At 35.8% G+C, this 19,638-nt stretch overlaps 1 protein-coding gene across 2 annotated transcripts in view; it reads left to right on the forward strand.

Moving 5' to 3' along the window:
- LOC128994989 (uncharacterized) overlaps positions 1-19,511 on the forward strand; it is a 39,694-nt gene extending 20,183 nt beyond the window's left edge. The window contains exons 2-11 of one of the 2 annotated variants that reach the window (XM_054419851.1): positions 6,476-6,515; positions 6,984-7,101; positions 8,248-8,367; positions 8,972-9,639; positions 10,658-10,834; positions 15,060-15,203; positions 15,563-15,826; positions 16,280-16,372; positions 17,313-17,469; positions 18,794-19,511. In XM_054419851.1, the coding sequence (XP_054275826.1) occupies positions 6,483-6,515; positions 6,984-7,101; positions 8,248-8,367; positions 8,972-9,639; positions 10,658-10,834; positions 15,060-15,203; positions 15,563-15,826; positions 16,280-16,372; positions 17,313-17,469; positions 18,794-18,933 (1,914 nt within the window). In that variant the 5' untranslated portion in view covers positions 6,476-6,482 and the 3' untranslated portion in view covers positions 18,934-19,511. The remainder of the gene's footprint in view (positions 1-6,475; positions 6,516-6,983; positions 7,102-8,247; positions 8,368-8,971; positions 9,640-10,657; positions 10,835-15,059; positions 15,204-15,562; positions 15,827-16,279; positions 16,373-17,312; positions 17,470-18,793) is intronic. The other variant, XM_054419852.1, reaches the window with a different exon arrangement.
- Positions 19,512-19,638: the final 127 nt, after the last annotated feature.

The raw sequence follows: 19,638 nt of genomic DNA on the forward strand, positions 1-19,638 counted from the left end.
AAAATGAGGCCGATAGAGATCGACCTTCTTATCCCGCTACAATAGTATAGTACTTGGTTTATGATTACGAGAATGAGCGAGGTCACAACTAAAGTTTCTAAGCCATATAATCTCGATCACAACGACCCTATCTTTACCATACTCGTTATCTTTACCATTCCGGCTGACACAGATGATAATCCAAACATGAAGAAGCTCCTCGCACCGCTTGACTTTCTCCCAAGCATGATGTAAAATTAAGATTCGCACCGTAATTAATTTTGTCAACAAGCAGTGGGAGCTCCTTTCTTCCACTCCATTGTTGCGACTCATCAGTCTAATAAACCCGTTGCATAATCAGCTGATTGACAGTGACGTAACATCCGTTATAATCAGCTGTTAGCCAGTCCGGACGATCACGAGGTTTAATGCGTATGACACTTTCCCGCCTCTTCGGCTACCTTTCCCGCGCATTCTGCCTTTCGCGCAGTACCGTGCTGGGATGTCATTGATTATGTACGTGCTTACTCTCTAATGATACGTTATTAGATGGAACTGATAATGCTTTTACTTTTGGGTGTAAAGGTGAAAATGTGGGAACTACTTTCAGACTAGAAACGGCGCTTGAAACGTGTTTTATACAAACTATGAGCGTTTATCTGGGATTTTTAAAAATAATTTTCTAATGCGTTTGTCTCATGAACGACTCCTCTGATTTGGTAGAAATACCTCCACTTAAACTCATGTGATATTTGTGATCTCCTTTTTTATAATATCGTAAAAAGTATGGCTCCAGTAAAAATAACTATAGTTTAGTAAAATTGTTCAAAAGTGATAATAGATATTCTGGAACCACTTTGAAGGAATCCTGGAATCGCTATAAAAGGCATAACTCCAAAAGTCTCTACCAAAACACACTTAAAGAACCTTAGCTACACATTTTTCCTCAGACAGTTCCTTTTGAAACAAAGCAGCATATCGTTCTGAGGTATATTCTATTGTTTGTTTGCGAGAAGGTGGACCTGAACCGCTGGCTCTCAGCCGGATTTAAAAGCCATTTCGTGATTTTCGGGACTGATAATGTTTTTACTTATGCGTGCAATGGTGAAAAGACAGACACTACGACACTACTTTCAAGTTTTAAATGTGGTTTATGTAAATTGTGGGATTTAACACTGGGCCTCCAAGAGAAAAGCCCGGCACCTTAACGATTATTCTAGGCGCAAAAGATTGTAATCGATAAACTCATTTAAGGTCAATAATATAATACAAATATTAAACTTATATTTGTTTTATCTGCTGACTTTATTTGCCTATTATTTCGATCAGTAAAGTTGGCAAAAGCTGAGGATTCGTTTTAAATACTGTGTAGTATATATCTCCAAAATGACTCGCGAATTTGTGTAAATCTTAGTAGGCTATATGGATTAAAAAGGCAAAGGTCAAGATGGTTATTTAATTTGTGAACATTTCTCTCAACACTACCCATTAAAGTCAGTAGGTTTTGTAACATCATAAGTATATAGAAACAAGAAGATGGTGGTTATTACAATATTGCAAAAGCATAAAAATCTTCAACTACTCACTTCTATTGCCCAATATCCAACGACGTGTAAAATTCGTTTGATTGATGGTGTAAGTTGACAGGCATGTCCATGATTAGGTGTCTTCAAACCAAGCAGTGTCATTTATTGACTCTAAATGTGTCATTGTAAATCATTGCTGCCACTTTCCCTTCACCGAAGACTTTAGTTCCTGGTTTATGTACTGCGATGACGAAGTTGAAGTTGCAATTCAACCCAACGCAATAGGTCGACAGGTTTGACAGAACAAATCATCCGTTAACTCACCATCGATTAGTATTGGTTGTAGTGAGAGATGATCGAAAATACATAAAGACGTTGAAGTAATTTTGTAAATTAATTACGTTTTGACCCTAAGCCAATGAGTTTTTCGTTTTTATTGAAGAGGCTCTTCTCATACACAAAATATGTTTTGTCCCAGAAACTTTCAAAATTCGTATAACTTGGTGAACTTACAGCTTAGTGTGGTCTCCGAATCATCGAGAAAATATCATCATCATTAGCCAAAAACCATTAGCAATTGGTGGGATTTGAACTCGCACTTCTAGACTTGAAGACTTGTGCTTTAACCACTAGACCAGCTGCGTCCTGAAAAAATAAAACTTTTGACATTTTTGATCTGTGCGAAAGACTTAAACGGCGAAAAGTCAATTTCTTTATTACGTGTCTCAAAATTACAAGAAAATATTTATTACATCATAGTTAAACCCCAATGAACAACCATTAGTAAATAAAAGAAAAATATATGTACTGAGGGCTTCAAGTAATATATGGAAGATTTAAGATTATGCAAACCCATCGTTCAGAAAACTACGATCTACGCTGGAGACTTCAACGGTGGAGCGGACAGAAGTTTCGTGGCGTGTGAACAAATGAACTGCTCGGGGCTGCTGACACCTCGGTCAGCTAATCTATCCAATCGTCACCTGGGATTGAGTCATCTTCTGTAGTTCTGCAGATCCTGCATCCTGCATGTCCTGCACATTGTGCACGCCAGTGTCGCCGGCGGCTACGGAAGGTCGCAGGATGAGGATGACCCCTGGAACCTTTGTACAGGTTTCTCCTCCTCCTCTCACTTCCCGATCCCAGGAGTCCCCTGTCCAAGGTCCGCGACCCCTGATGGCACATTACCCAGGTTGCACAACTAAGGAATCTTCTAAAAATGTGAGATAATATTGCAGACCGGTTTTCCGTTGAGTTATTTGTTTACGAGAGGAATTGTTGAAGTGATAGGTTTCATAATATTTTCAATTCATCTGGTGTTAGGACCATATGTTGATTTCTTATGTTGTATAGACTTTGTATATACGTTATATAGACGTTTTTAACACCAAGGGAATGACTGTAAAGGAGTATAACCCTCGGTTTGGTACATCGTGGGTAAAAAATTCTTCCTTACAGATTTGGTCATCTTATAGATTAATGGAAGCCAGTTATAAGATATTTTTCTGTTCGATCTGGGAAGAGTGTGTAGAAAGATAATATGTACTAGATTTTTGTTATTTCACCAACTTTAAAATTATTATAAACTATACATTCACAAAGTAATGCTTATCCACTGGTATTTCAATATAACATTTTCAGTATCGTCTATACTCTAAACTTTTCCATTCTACATTTAAAAACTCAAGCCTTACCAGACATAATATACACATTTTAAAAATGCTTAAGATTTTTAAATAGGATGAGAATAAAATTGTCTATAAGTAGTATATAATCAATAGTAACAGTATCGAATTTTGAAATCATCCTGTATACAGTCATAAATCCAACAATCAATAATAAGATTAAATTTGCAAAAGTACCTGTCAGTGTAATTAGATAGGCCTATCCTTGGTTATAGGCCTACTGTATTTGATTGATAATTAATTGTGCAAAAAGCTTACAATTCAGGGTTTTAGTTGATTATTAATGTGATTTAATGTAAACCCCCAAGTCAATTCTCTGCAAAGGCTAGGCCAGCTTCAGTAAAAACACCCACATATCAAATTGGATACTTCTTTAAATAATTTAAATTTATTTTACAAAATTTTACTATTACAAATCACTTTGACCAAACGAAAATGTCTTCAAAATTAACTTAAGTAAAATACATTTTTATACGACTAAAAAAAATGAATATTATACCTATAATTAGTGAGAAAGTTTATAAGTCTTAGCCTACTATATCAGTAGACATTTTGAATACACATTCTTAATTAAAAGACACACGGTATCATCTAACAAAGCTATTAGTCGGTGTCTGTTTTGACTTACGCAACAATTATTTGCATAGGCAAAATAAAACTGGACTCTACCTTGAGCAACGCCAATGTCGTCGGTCTATTGTTTTGTTGGTTATTGCGTTATTTCTCATAATGTTTGTAATATTACTTCCCGTTAACCTCATTAAAACACGGTACTTTTTCCTATAGTTGACTTTGGGTCAGATTTAATCATACCGTATTTCAATCACATCATCATATTATTGCCAAAATATTAAGTTTAACATAACAGCAAATCTAAATAAAGTCTATACATATTGCGTTCACAAAAAATCATTAATAATAAACGACATTTACATTTATTTACCGAATTATTTTTAGAAAAATTACGCAACGTATGAGGGCTCATAGGTTTGTAACGAAAATAGGAAAAACAAACTGCGATGTTTTAAAGCTGATAAGTTATAATGAATTATCATAGTCCTTGACACCATTTACAATAATTCCCCATTATTCTGACTTTGCTGGATACTGTAAAAATAATTTTATTATCCTATTATAAAATCGCAAATTTGTTGATGTATGTTTATGTTGAATACGCTGAAGATTAATTTTTTACTCCTGGTCACATTTCACTTAGGGGTCTGTACACTTTTAGGTGTAGGACAAGAACCCAACAACAAGAAAGAGTGATAATAATATTATTGAAAATAAATTATTTAAATGACCAGGTAGGAACATTCCTTGATATCGTCTTCATGTGGTCCTTAACGATCACGTAGGCCTATCTATAAGTGAACAGTTAGGAATGAGAGAGCGTCGACTATTCTATGGTTACAATTACTTACTTCTAGCTTGTCCATGCTTTTGTCATCATTCTAGGATAAAGCCGTTTATAATCGAAACGCCTTGATTCAGTCCCATTTATTGACTTAATTACGACAACTTAACTTTTAATGTTTCCTCTCCTTTATACAAAAACATACTGTAATAGTTTGAATGTTTTTGATTTCACTTTTATTAGATTTATGAATGATCGAAACTGGGCTTAGCTGCCCTTCATTAGGCTGGTTGAGATCCTGGCTACAGGAACGGTGAATCCTATTCATTGATTAATTATTTTGGTGGGTTGCTAGTGGTTAGCGTCTCGGACTTTGAAGCGAAAGTAACTAAAGGAATGCCTTTTTTCTCCTCTGCATATCCACTTACATGTGTGGGATTTGGACTGCTGCTCTCTTGCAAATGTCTCACTGTCTTTAAAACGAGAAGCTCACCCTCCAGCACATTCAGCTTAAAAGACATCAAAGACGCTTACGCTGGCCTAATTTAATGGTTAATTTACAAATGTAGGATCGGATAGATGGGTGTTTACAGTTCTCTTGACAAAAACATACGCAATATTTTTTATTGATTTGAATACATTTTCATTATATTTTTCACTTTATCTGACCTTAGCTGCTCTCCATCTTAAAACTGTTATATGACCTGGCTGAACGAGCTAAACTCGTTTCTACACTCACATTGCAGTCATATCTAAAGAACACAAAGTGCGTAGGTGCATGGTTGACTTAATAAAAGTGATTAGGCTCCAGAAGAAAGTGAAGATCGGATGCTGTCACAGCCTAGCTCGGGAAGGTCGGAGAGATTTCAAAGAGTCACGACCTGACACGATCCGTAAACAGCGTTGACCTTGTGGGAGTGACTCTAGTTCTCAGCTGTTATCTTTGTCCGGGTACTGCGCCGGTATCTGTGGAGGAGTATCTTCAGTGGGCAGCGCAGACGATGACGCATCTACTTTAGGAGAAAGCACCTGAATCGTTTTGTCTTGAATGAGTATGTGATGCAGTCACACGCTCTTTATGACATGCTTTTAGCTTAGCTGATTGAGTGGGCAATATTCGAAAAGTAAATATTAAAACGTTAAGGTTTTTTGTCTACAGATTTTGAATCAACCCCTTGACTTTTTACACAATTCTTATTTTGAAGGAAAGTTAATTTTGATCGGACAGGAATTACATTTTTTTTAATCTAGCAGTCAAACCTACTGCCAAATCTACTGCCTACTGAAGATTTGATTTGTGTACTGACCGTCAAATCTTGGTCTTCGGCAGATGAGTAAGATTAGACAGATTTTTGACTGTGAAAGCCTACCCTTTAATTTAATGTTTTTTGGATAGTTACTCTAAATAAACCTTAGTTTATATGAGAGGTGTGGATCTAGTGGTTAGAGAAGTTAGAGTGCCGGCCTCCTGACACGGAGACTGAAGTTCAAATCCTACCAATGACCAAAATTACTTCAAACTTTATGATAATCTCACAAACCTGTGTACAGCCAGCATAGGAATTTTTTAAGTATTTGTCAGTTTTGAAAAAGTTTAGGAAACCTACCTTCCAGGAAATATATGTATATTTATGGACTACGGAAGTAAACAACATCGGTTGTGTTACAGTGGGTTTAGATCAACTGGTTGATTATTTATACGAGTATTTTTAGTTTTCTTTGCTCACTTTCATATCCTATAGGTTTTTTGCGTACCTCGTGTGAAATTATCACTGCGAAGAAAGAGTCAATTTCACAATACTAACAATCGAAGAGTTTGCAAACCAATCATATTTCCGATGGTGCAAAAAGAAGCATTTTGTTCGTTTGTCATTATTAGGCTTAATATTCTTCAGTTAATTGTGTTTTAAATGAATTTTTTGTTTCAGGACCAGAATGCAGACTTTGGGCCAAGCAACTCTTTTGTTGGTGAGCTAACACAACATATACTATAATAAACAAAACTGTCTTAATGCATTGACTAGTTTTAAGAATTTTATCCCTCCTGGATGAAATTATCTCTGGAGGCATCAAAAGATTAACTAAAGTTTATACAAATTACATTTGCTATTTTTTATTTATTCAGCCAGTAAAGTTTTCTTCATAAAGCTCTTTTGGATCATGGCTTGTGATAATAGTTCAAATACCCCGCCATAGCAAACCTGCATATTTCCAATGGATTTATACTTAAATATTTTCTTAAATTTATCAGATCTATTCCCTGCATAAAAACATTCTGACAGCATACTCTGTCAGTGGTTTAATTTAACTAAGTAAGTTTTTATTGTAAAACTGGCTACAGACAAAGGTTACAAAGACTAACATGGCAATGATGTCTACAAGGTTGAATCTGGTTTTGCCACACTAATCAATGTATATTTTTACCCCTGATTACAGCTGGCAGTATGTCACACACATGGACAGTTCCACAACAGCCATTCTCATGTACAACAAGCACTGTTTGTGAGGGATATTGATGCTCCATCCCCATACAACGAGCATTTGCACCGATATGGTATTTACTCATAAATTTAAACTCATAAATTAACAGTAAAGTACATCAAACAGTCAAGTAACAGTAGTTCTAGTAAGTGGGAAATGCATTACATAAGTGTCAATTTTTGAAAATTAGAGAGAAAAGAATTTATTTATAAAAATAAATACCTCTGCCTTAAAAATAAGGTTGCCAATGACACAGAAAAATAGTACACATGAAATATCAAAGGATTATACACAGCTATGAGACTGATTAATTTTGATGTTTGCCATATAGATGATTTCTCATTATGGCCAGTGAACCTCAATGTTTCATGAATAATAATTTTCAAAAAGGATCCGTCCAAATCATATTGTTTCCAAAAGTTCACAAAAAATTTTGATAATGTTCCTCTAGAACCAATAAACAATCCAATCACCTCAATTTTTGAAATTTTAAAATTTTGCTTGAAATATTCAAAGGTAGAATCATAAATTTTTTTCTTTTCTTCATTTACTTCGTTAGCTTGATTTATGTTTGTTTCAAATCGAATTGTAGGATCGAGAATTATGCCTTTGTTAGTATCTCTTTCGATTAATAAAATATCTACTCTTCTGGTGCTTCCGTTAGAAGAAAGACAGTGTACTTCTTCTTGCACTTCCCATGTATTATACCTTTTTCGGAAGGCATAATTGCTATGATACTTCTTATTTTGTGGTGCCTAGTGTTTCTTAGAAGTTCACCAAACTGTAAGAAACCATGCTGGACACACAATAAGATAATAAAATATACCTGAAGACGGATTCTCAATCTGGTCTCATGTAAGGATGATGAACATTTCTTGTTTGTCAGGTTTAGCAGTCTCAAGCCCAATCCAAATTTGGAGTGAACCCTAGGATTAACTAGTTACTTGTATACATTCTTGCAGATTCGATTGAACTGTACATACTTACCTTTAATGTAACTTGTGAATCGAGGATTGAGATTTATTGACTATTTAGCATTAGATAAGGTTATTGAATTCTTCAAATTTGTAGCAATGTGGCAAATATATTAATGATTCATTTTGGGAATAATTAACAAAATAAAAAGGCAATAACACAATAAGAAAAAGTCTACCTCTACTCAGTTTGTAAAGCTTGCAGAGGATTCCGGTAATTAAATATTATGTATTTTCATTGACAGAACACACAAGTGACAGAGTGCCGAGACAAAGCACATCCTCGCTGTCTTCTTCCACCATGGACCAGACAGTGCAGGGGATTCTAGAGTGGCTACAAGGCAAATACTCCAACGCCCGCAAAGGTAGAGCATTTACAATATTTAAAAAAAATTAGTATACAGTTTTAAACACAAAGAAATGTATAGACGATAATACTCGCACAATATTCCTATCATGATCTCAATTTTAGTAAAGTAACATCCACTACCGGTACTGACGAGGTGTGTTGACATTAGTACCTTATAACCAGTAACATACTGACCACAGTACAATTTGGTATAAAGTCAATTTTTTAAGAGGTTGGTGGCCTCTTTTAACATTGCATTTGTCCGTCCACTTAGGCTTTGGGCCTATGCGAAGAATGTATCCAGCAAAGCAAAGGATGAGCTGGTGCAGTACAAGGGGTGCTAGTTTGATAGTACAGTAGTGTGTTGTTACTGATCTGAAGCTACAAGGTTACTGGCCTCAAACAGGGATAAAACGTCAGATCACATTAAAGTCGATGGTGGCTAAAAAATAATTAATTGATTAGCTACAGTATCAAATAAACTGTTTACGCCTGATTTAAATCCCGATATTGCCTCTATGGCCCAAAACTTTTCATTTTTACGAATCTATTTTACTTCTGAAATCCTTTCAAGTTCACAATAGAATACATATTCCTGACAGACTTTCTTTTCCTTCCAGCACGACAAGAAGTCCAAACTCCATCGAGGCAGTACTTACCTCAGCGTCCGAACCCCACAACAACCCAGAAGCCTCGACCCTTCCAGACCAACGGGTATCAAACCACCTTTGGAGGTTCCACTCCCACAGGCTACCCCTTTCCTCAGTCACCCACTCCAAGCTTCAACATTCCCGAGACTCCTGCTCCATACAACCCTACTTCCACCGGAGGCACCGTTCCTCCATACTCCCAGGAAACCGTTCCTCCCTACAAGCCATCTCCTGGACCCTCATCTTCTCCTCAGCCACCTTACGGTCCTCCGTCCTCCCCTCAAGCTCCCTTTCTCCCTGACGAGGGACCTTCCAAAATTCCCTTTCTTCCTTCCACGGGTGGTAGCAGCCCAGGGTTCACTTCCACCGGTAGTGTTGGAGGTGGAAGTGGAGGTGGCGGGAGTTCTGGGGGATCAGGATTTTCCTCCACTGGTCCTGGTGTTTCCCCTACTGGCCCATCTGGGGGCGGGGGAGGTGTTTACTTCCCCCCCTCTCCTGGGATGGAAATCGGCAATGGGATTGATTCTGATGAATCCCATCCTCCTCATATTCACGAGATCAATGTTCAGTGTGCCAAAGATATGATGACTATCGACATTGAATTTAACAGGCCCTTCAACGGAGTGGTTTACTCAAAGGTAAAATATTGATCAAACCATATTTTTTTATTAATTAATTAATCTAAATACATAAAACAAAGTTGTTGAGCTATATTCATTCCCGGCCCAAAATCAACTCAATTGATTGGATTGAAAATTTACAAGAATTTTCTCTTATGTAGGTTATTTGGTTGACTATTTTAGATTGATACATTCCTAAGGGACGTGTTCTACAGCACTTAAAAGTTCGAATATAGAATTACTAGCTGTACCCGCGGGCTTTGCCCCGTTTTACTTCATAAGTGAGCTCGTTCGCATGGCTCAATCACGTCCTGGTTGAAGTTCGTTCGCTACGCTCAGTCACCTTTAGGTTGGAGCTCGTTCGCTCCGCTCACTTGCCTTCAGGTTAGCTCGTTTGCTACGCTAACTCGCCTCCAGATTGAAGTTCGTTCGCTACGCTCACTCACCTTTTGGTTGCAAATTAGCTGTTGTCATAAATTAAAAAAAAAATAGTGCTGCACCCTGTTGGTAATCCTTGTAACTTTAATGCTATTGAACATCATAGAACAGAACCAACTTGTTTAATTGAAACCATAAGATTAATTAATTCCATTTAAATATGAGTACTCATAAGGTTAACATGGGAAACTCCAGAGCCACTGGGGCGGAGCCCGAGAGTCCGATCAGAATAAAAACAACTTAGTTTTCCTATTTAATGCCTAAAGAATCAGTGTACCAAATTTCGGCCTCCTAGGTAAATGAGAAGTGGGAGAATTAGTGATGAGTGAGTGAGTGAGTCAGTCAGTCAGTGAGGGCTTTGCCTTTTATATTTATAGATTACTTTCCCATTGAGTGTTTAATTGTGGATTAAAGCCAGTATATCTAGCCACCAAATGAAAGAAGGCAATATAATCTTAAATTGCTGGATGTTCTCATGATTGAAACATTGTCTATCTAAGAATTAAAGTATATAGCTTTACTACGTATTTTTACAACCCGCTCTTTGTTTCCAGAACCTCTTCCAAACAAATAATCCATACAACAATTGTTTCCACAGGGTTTTTACAACAACCCTGAATGTAGATACGTCACCCCCAACTCAGGCCAGACCAAGTACTCATTCACCGTGATGCTGAACAGCTGTGGAACTCAGTTCGTGGATCAGTTCAGTGAGGGTAAGCAGGCCTACCTCGAGAACGTTCTCGTGCTACAAAACGAACCAGGCATTCAGGAGGTAGGAGTCGAACCCCCACCTCTCAATCCTGTAAGCAACTAACGCTTGGCTTCTCACATCCATCCGTAGTAATACTCACTGGTGAAATAGATAAATCACTGGATAAATTGGGTTGGACATAAAATTGATTGTCTGAAGTAAAGAACTAATTGTCATATTAAAAATCGATGCAATAATAAAAAGATTCAAGGAACAAGAACTGAAAGTGTTTAAGAAATAATCCAAGGGATAAACTCAGAGCGGGTGTAAGTGCAGTAATAGGCATTGATTCTAATTGAGATTTAAATTGAGATAATTTAGTGGCGGATTTTAGGGATTGCTAAAGCCAATGACACCTGATTTGGCTGTTTCTCAATTCCCCCTCTTTAAAATATCATAGACTTTGAAGGCTGCAAAAAGACCTGAGTTTTTTTCTTTTGACTGGGGAAAATGAAAGAAAACAAAACAAATTTAAATGGAAATTATGTGACAAGGGTGGCAAATATCAAAGATTTTCCTTGGTTAATTTCAAATATTTGTATGTACCCTTTATAAAAGATATTAATGAAATGTAATATTCAATAGTAATCATTTGTCAAAATCGTTTTGGAATATACAGGCATTCATAAGATAAATAAATACAGATTTAATTTAGTAACAATGAACAGTAATTACTTTTTTATATAGTACTGTACCATTAACTATACTGTACATACACAGCTATTTCTCTGTTAGTCCTAACTCTGATTACTATGATAGCACTTACTCCTTATGTGATTGAATATTTATGTTGGGTAAATTTTCAATCTCAATACTTGGGAAAATATCAATCCAGGGGTTCTATCAATTCCCTCATTTGTATCACCTTGAGCACTAGCTGATTCCCTTGGGTTCTTTTCTTTAAATCATTAGTGAGGTAATTATATAATGTGTCACATTTTTTTAGAAACAGAAGTTACTTTTTGTCAGTTCCAATCCAGTGATTTATTCTATGTTAACTTTTAGTTTAAAACAAATAATCTTAGTTTATTTAAACCCAATTATTATTGGAGTTAATAAGTTGGACACAAAAGATTTGAAATTGACCGGGTGCCAAGTGGGGATTTTTTTGGGATCCGCTTTTCTAATCACATATTGTTTAAAAGGACTTTAGGAGGACGTTTATTTTTAATTCTTTAACTTATTTTCCCAAACAACATTAATCTATACATTTGACTTATACCATAATGGTATGTATCCCTTACAAGGTATAGGTCTGTTACAAAGAAATTAAGATTATACTTTTTATTTAAAAAAATTGGAGATGTGTTTGGCGAAAATTCAAAAAAAGAAAATTATTAGCTTGTTTCCTTTTTGTAGCTGTTCAAAATATTTGAAAATTCCACCCTAGCCCCAAGTGATGGGTTGTAGGGTGCTAAACAACCTAAAAATGTAAAAATTTTACCTATTCTAATCTTACCCTTTTGTCATTTATTAATTTAAAACAACCTTGGAGTAGAGTATTTTTAAAGTTAGTAAAATTAATACACAGGTACATTTTTTTACTGAAATATTAATAAATAGTGTCCCACACAATCTTATAATCTCTTCTATTATCAAACACATTATTCTGAATTAAAATTGGTACAATATATTGCTAAACTTCTATAAAACTAAACAGGATTTTTAACTATTTATCACAATTATTGCTATCGACCCATGTTTGTGCAGTTTACCAGAGTTGGTTAGTTATTTTAGTTAGAAATTATATTGTATAGTTCGGCCGCTTAGAAAGCGACCTCCTCCAGCATTGGTTTAGCATTAGCGCGCAGGTCGTTTTCTAAGCGGCCGAACTATAGTTAAGTGTTATTATCATCATCTGTGTCAACATCAATATTATGTTTCATTTTGTCTGTGTTTTAACATGCGCTTAACAAATACCTGTAACTTAGTTATAAAAACTGGAATTAACAAAAATAATCCTTGCATCAAACTAACTGACAGCATGAAGCATGTTTGTGTATTTGTAGTAACACTATTTAATGCACCTGCACATTCACACAGCTATAGCAAGCATAGACATCCTTATATATAATACGTGAAGGCAATTTCTACGAAACACTACTCCTTCGTTAATAATGGACGGATCTTTACAAACGATGTGTCAAAATGAAGTATTGTTTGTGTAGATACCCCTTTCACCAATTCCTGTAATAAAAGTCCTCGGGTTTTGCCCCACAGGCCATCAAAATCCCAATTTATTTCTTATGGATAAAAAATTTTGTTTACTTAAACGGACGAATAATTTGTATTAATTACAGCTGTTCATAGTAAACACATGATACACACAAGAGTGTTCGTTTTCAGATTCGATAGATATATGGAGTGAAGTGAGCGTTCGTTTTCAGAGTGAGTTCGTTTCCAGTTTAGATAACTGGAGTGGAGTAAATCTGTCTTTGTTGACTCAAGTCATCGGAAATTGTGACTGTTATTTGCTTTATAATATATATAACGCCTGTAATACTTAGCAATTGCTCGAATTCGAGCAACAGGTGCACTAGTTGTTTCTATTATTTGAAACAACATTCTCTAGTAGTAGTATTATAAGACGTTTGCCTTGTTTTCATGAAAAAGAACTAAACCAAATTTGAAAACTTGATTCTGTATTAATAGGTCTGTCAAGCAAAAACTTAATAAATGTTCTGGAATGTACTTTTGCTCATTTCAATTGTTTATTTGTAATGAATAATGTTTAATGTAAAATTCTCTACAGTATTTAATACAGAGAAATATCTGTATGGCAAATATCTTTTGAAAGAGTAATGCCTATAGTTATTTCAAATAACATATAAAGCCTAGTCCACACTTGGTGATTTGTCTTCGGAAGTGTCTCCGTAGTGTTGCCTTTTGTATCTAATCTAGTGATGTCTCTTTTATATTTCTTTGTTATCATTGGCCCAACAAAGCATTTAACAGAACCTCAAAATCTGTTGGAGTCATTCTTTTTAAGTTTCTAAATTCCACGACATATTCTAATTCAAAGGTCTGATAGTAGGATTTAACAATAGTATGAACTTTCCTAGAGAAATTTGGGTGTTGTCTCATCCTCAATATAATAGATAATAGCCATGGTTAAGAAGTAAGCACACGCAGGATAAAACTTCGTCCTCTTCAGTCAATATACCGATAAACACTGGCCAGCTAGTGTGGACGCAAAAAAAATTTGAAACTTGCTTCCAAACTGTGTCGAGAGACTCAATATCCAAGTGTGTGGACTAGGCTTAAGTTGAGTTAGTAATAGTATCCTTGAATGAATATGTAACAGATCAGTCTGATCCATAACCAACTGTAACAAACTTGAACAAAAACTAATGCACACTGTTTTTTTCACTTTTTTGGCACTTGGTATATCTGGTATGGCATAATGTTTCGCAAAAAATAAATATCCACTCTGATATTGAATAAGTGTAGTGGCAAAAATTGGAACCCCTGTGCCTCTATATCCTAGGTTAAACTGTCCGAAATAGTATTGGCAGTGCTCGATTTGCGGAGGAACGCGGTCCGGTACCTCTCTATCGGAAGGATAAAAATATTGGTATAAATATGTACTAATCACATTAAATAGGTTACAGTTCTGGCACCTATTTTTTTACAAATCGAGCACTATTTATTAGTTTTACACGGAACCTTGCAATTGCGACGACTCCCTGAACATCTCCCACGATCTCGTAGACATAATCATCGTTAACTGTGTTCGCTGCAAAATTATGGCAAATTATAACATTAAAAATTTAAAACTTTATTTAAAAAACGCTGCGGCCCTAGGCATACATTCAGCACTGGTTGCAACTCCTATGTAGTAGCAGTAGAAAAGGTTCCTACTACTCCTTCTGTATGGATGTAGTAACTATAGTGTCCTTATTGTAAATTCCTCGATGCAGTAACCCTTATGCAGATATCAGACAAAGTTCCTGGATGTAGATACTTCTGTACTTATCTCCAGATCTAGAATCCAAAACAAAGTTCCAGTATCCTCTTTTAGTGTATAGCTAAATACTTGCTCCAAGATGTGTTGTCCCAGACAAGGTTCCCAAATTAAGCTACTACCGGTGCTTGATCCAGATGTAGTATTCCAAACTACCAGGAACATAGCATCCTTAATGTAGAATCCTTGGCTCTTGTAAAAAGCCAAGTTGATCTCAAAACAACAATCGTAGAAACAACATGTTCCCATGTCGATAGCATGTATCAGAGATGAGTGTTTCAGGTATGGGATACAATCAGGAGTGTCAGATGTCTATGGGAAGGTAATCTCAACAAAGCTTTGTCAGTTGCGCTGTCCGTCGGAATGCTCAGTCAAGAGATTGTGACTTTCAGCGGAGACACTGCCACAGCTCGTCTAGACATACAGGTATGTAACAATAGTATTTTACACAATAGGTAGGCCTCGCAGATTCTCGATAGTGAGATTTTCAGATGCTTTAAATACACTGTTTTGTTGGATGTGTTTGTTGAAAAAGTCTTGATAAGAAATATTTAAGTACGAGGTGGCCCATGCAATAATTGCACATTTTAATAAGGTTCAAAAAGCAAAATTCATCTCCAAAGCCTTACGAATAATACCTTGATAAGTGATAATCCTTAATCTTAAAAATCCTTAACCCAGGTCTTTGTGTGTGTCACACAACAAAGTTGTATGTACTATTACCAACCATCAGTGGTTTCTAATTGCACAGTCTCAATCCATCTTATTTCACATCACATTTTCAGATGGGACGAGGACCGTTTGCCTCAGCTGCCAATGGTCTAGTGAAGATTGGAGAGACAATGACATTGGTTGTCACAGTTGAGGGCGATCCAGGGTTCAACGTGTTGGTGCGGCAATGTGTCGCACGTGACAACGACCCCACGTCAGGCAACGTCGTACAGTTGACAGACGACAGAGGGTGTGTCGTCAAACCCAAGTTGATGGGAGCCTTCCAGACCACCAGAAACCCTGAGACAAACGCTGTCATAGCATATGCTTTCTTCCAGGTACACAGAGTGCTTTTGGTGTATTATACTATAAGAAAGTTTATCTTTTTGATGGTTCTTCAAAGAAACTATCAATGAAAATAGATGTAAATATGTCGATTTACATCTGCAGATTACATTAACAATCCTACTTACTGTTAAAAAAACTAAAAGATCTACTTTGAAGTAATGCATTTAGACACCGAATTTAAGATGATGAATTAAACCAAGCATAGCTTTGAAAATTAGAGATAGTAAAACATTGCATAAATTTAATATGTACGGTAAATTTGAAAAAAAAACTCACAAATACATAAGGTTATATTAAATGTGGCTCTCAAAAGTAATTCTGCAATGATGACTTAAATATACGCAAAGACGCTGTTAGGTATACTAGTATACTACACCTTGTAGTGTTATTTAATTTTTTAAATAGATTTTTGGATTGTAAAAACAGGTATTTTTTGTTGTCAGGCATTCAAGTTCCCTGATGTTATGGACCTGACAATAGAATGCAACGTGGAACTCTGCAAAACAGAATGTGCACCTTGTTCAGATCCCAACCAGGTAAAGTAGTCCAAGACAGTTCAGTATTGTAGGCCTACTGAATTGGGAACTAATAAATTAAACCAAAATAACTAGTTAGTAGTTAGCATAACATTTCATTATCCTTGCCAACTTATCCCAGAAACAAATGTTAGAAAATAAAATTTTACTAGATAATTTTCTAAGGAAACACTTTGGATGCTGTACCGATACTTCTGTAGATCAATGGTATACCACACAGCTTACTATATTACTTTAAACGGTTTTTAAAATGTCAAAAAATATTGTCTAAATGAAATTCTTTAGGTCATAGGAGACTTTTTACAATTAACCTTCTCAAAATTTTGAAAACAAAGGAACTAAGCAAATTTTTATTTTCAATGTTTTATCTAAGAAGTTAGAACATCAATTGTGATTTCACACTACTGTATATGTTTTTGCTGTCCGGTTAAAAAAAGGTTTTACGCTGTGTCTAAGTTTCTTTCACACTATGCGGTATCTTTCCCTATAGCGTGATAAATGTGTTTGCAATTCACAGTTGGCCAATCTGCAACAAACCTTTGTAAACACCTTTTGGCAATGTGGAAATTCATCGATTTCGTAAAAGTTACACAATGGATCTTTAAAGAGTGCACTCAATAAACCAAAGGCAAGAATTTGGTTTGTTCCAAAATTGGTAAAGTTTGCCAGACGTTTCCAGTTTTGTTTCATAATGCTGGTTTGGATTTAATTAGGTTGACTTTGGCATCTACATTAAACATAGAACAATATCAAAATATAATGACACTGAAAACGGTGAACTGGCACACACTCGCAATATACATAAACAGAGTGCAATTGACAAGAGCTAGCGGGTTATAATGAAGGCTTGGATTCAAATAGGTTAAATTTATATCTCCCCTCCACAAAAAGATGTTAAATAATTTTTTTGCTTTCTCAACACAATCTCACACTGTTGCAGAAATACGAGCCAGGCAGGAGAAGACGTAGTGCAGACAACTCCACCCTAGACCTGACTGACCCCGTGACAGTGGGACGAACTCTCAGGGTGTTCCTTCCAGAGGACCTAGAGGAGTCCAGACAGAGCGCAGCCATGGTCATCAATGTCGGGGCAGCAGGTAAAATTTAGAGGAATCATCATACAATACTTGTTGAATACATTTTTACAGCTGAAATTTTAAGGTGACCGATACACACAGGTCATTAGCAAAAGACGATCATCGGTGTTGCCGAGCCCAAAAGATTTGCTCATGGTTATTGCTACGATTGTGGTAGACAATCAACACCTAGAAAGTTAAAATATTGTTGTATTTCATTTTTCGGTTAAAGATCGTTTACGTGGAAAAATCTGTTTTTTGAACACCTCCAATTATTGTGGATAATCGAGTGTCTACTGTAATTTTGTTTAGCGATGGATCACGAAGTACTAATTTCACTATTTAAAATAGGTTTGCAAGTATGCAATTTGTAACCAAAATCAATTAATGATAAACATAAGATGGGTTATAACTTATGTACTACCTAGTAACAGGGGAAACATTTTCTTCAGTCAGCACCTTATAAAATCCAAATTTCAGCTCATTCGAGTTTAAAACCACCATCAAAAAGCTACAATCGCACAGAAAACTCATCATTTGAAAAAAAAATACACAAAATTACTCACTTTCTTCTGAACAGCCCCCTTGTATAAATTAAACAATGTTGTGAAATGTTTGTGTGCCCTTAAACTGTTTTCCGTCCTACTGCAGCAATAACAGCCAATTTGTATAAATGCACAGCGGGTCTAAAGTAGCTCTTTTTCTCCCTAGGGAATAAAAATCAGTTATAAATTTTGATTGTAAGCAATGCAATCGCATGTATCGATTGTAGTAATTTGTTGTAATTTATTCTGGTATTTTATGTTCTGTTATGTTTATTCGTTTATTCTGTACATACCTTTACGTCCCCAGTACACTATAGTATGGTCAAATCAACTACATGTTTCGCCCATAAATAGGCATTTTCAAGTGGTCCTTCAAGAACATTACATCTTCATCCATTGTAGACTCATCAAGAACATTCAAATAAATACACATATAAGGCAGACCGTTCTGGCAGACATTCGGAGTTTGAGTGTAACATATATCAGTTGATTACCTGTTCTTATAAAGTTAGTATGAGGTGGTGAGGTGGGAATAGAATTGTTTCCCCTCAAATCGCCTAAATTTTGAGAACGGAGTGTACAAAAAGTGCTCAACCTCGCTTATTTTCAGACCTCAGCTATGAAACACGAGCTTGGATCAAAAAGACACTTTACGCCCTAGCAATGAAATATACTTTTCTTGGATAGCTTGTGTATCTATTCTTTCCTCCATAATGTATCCATAACCATAACCAAATCAGATACTTTCTGAGTGTGACTTTAAGCAAACCAATGCAATAATCATACTACGTCTGTCACAGTTGCAGGTCAGGATACTGTCTGTCTGTCATCGTCAGTGTTCTTGATGGCTTCAACATTACTGCTGAGTCTGCTAGCAGCTTCCTGCGTATGTTCTGCAGCACTGTGGCTGCGGATGCAGCACCAACAGCTGCGGAAGTAACTCGTTACAAAACATTGACAGTTTGAAATCTCAGAAGTCTTGAAATTCTGTGAAAATTTGTTTTTCTAAGACCACTAAAGAAAGTCTTTTCCCTCAACAAACCTTTCAGATTATAGTTTTTGTGGTTAATTTCAACAGCTATGTAAGCCAAATTACAGAAAACAATGTATTTGTTAACAATGTCAACTTGAGAATATGTGTACTGATATGCAAGTGTAAATAGAACATGATGTCTTGTTAGTGTAATTGTAAATATTATTCATCTAAGTGTTTTTTAATACCGGTACTAGTTTTTTTTTTCTTTATCAGGACAATTATTGTCTCAATTTTAAACTGAATCCTAATGAGTTGTAACAATTTCAGCTCATAGATAAATTTGTTAATTAATGATTTATTAGAATGGAGTTGTTAATTCCTATGTTACTTGTTCTTTGTCTTTTACTGGATTTTCATACACCCAATTTACGAGACTGTCCACATCTTGAATATCTGTAAGGTTCTTTTTCGTGTACAAAGTTTAATTAGCTAGGACATTTTATAATAAATCTTTCTTTTGTAAATATACTTTACTTTGTGTAGCTGTTGTTTTGTTAATTTGTCCATTCTTTACCTCACCTTATAAGTAAAATTGTAAGTAGAATTTCATGATTGAATCTATGGTGAAAGTCTACTTTTTATTGTATAATTTTTTATACCGGTACTACA

Source organism: Macrosteles quadrilineatus, unplaced genomic scaffold, assembly GCF_028750875.1.
Source record: "Macrosteles quadrilineatus isolate MER2022 unplaced genomic scaffold, UCM_ALF_1.0 Scaffold_5__1_contigs__length_97177068, whole genome shotgun sequence".
NCBI classification, from domain to species: domain Eukaryota; kingdom Metazoa; phylum Arthropoda; class Insecta; order Hemiptera; family Cicadellidae; genus Macrosteles; species Macrosteles quadrilineatus.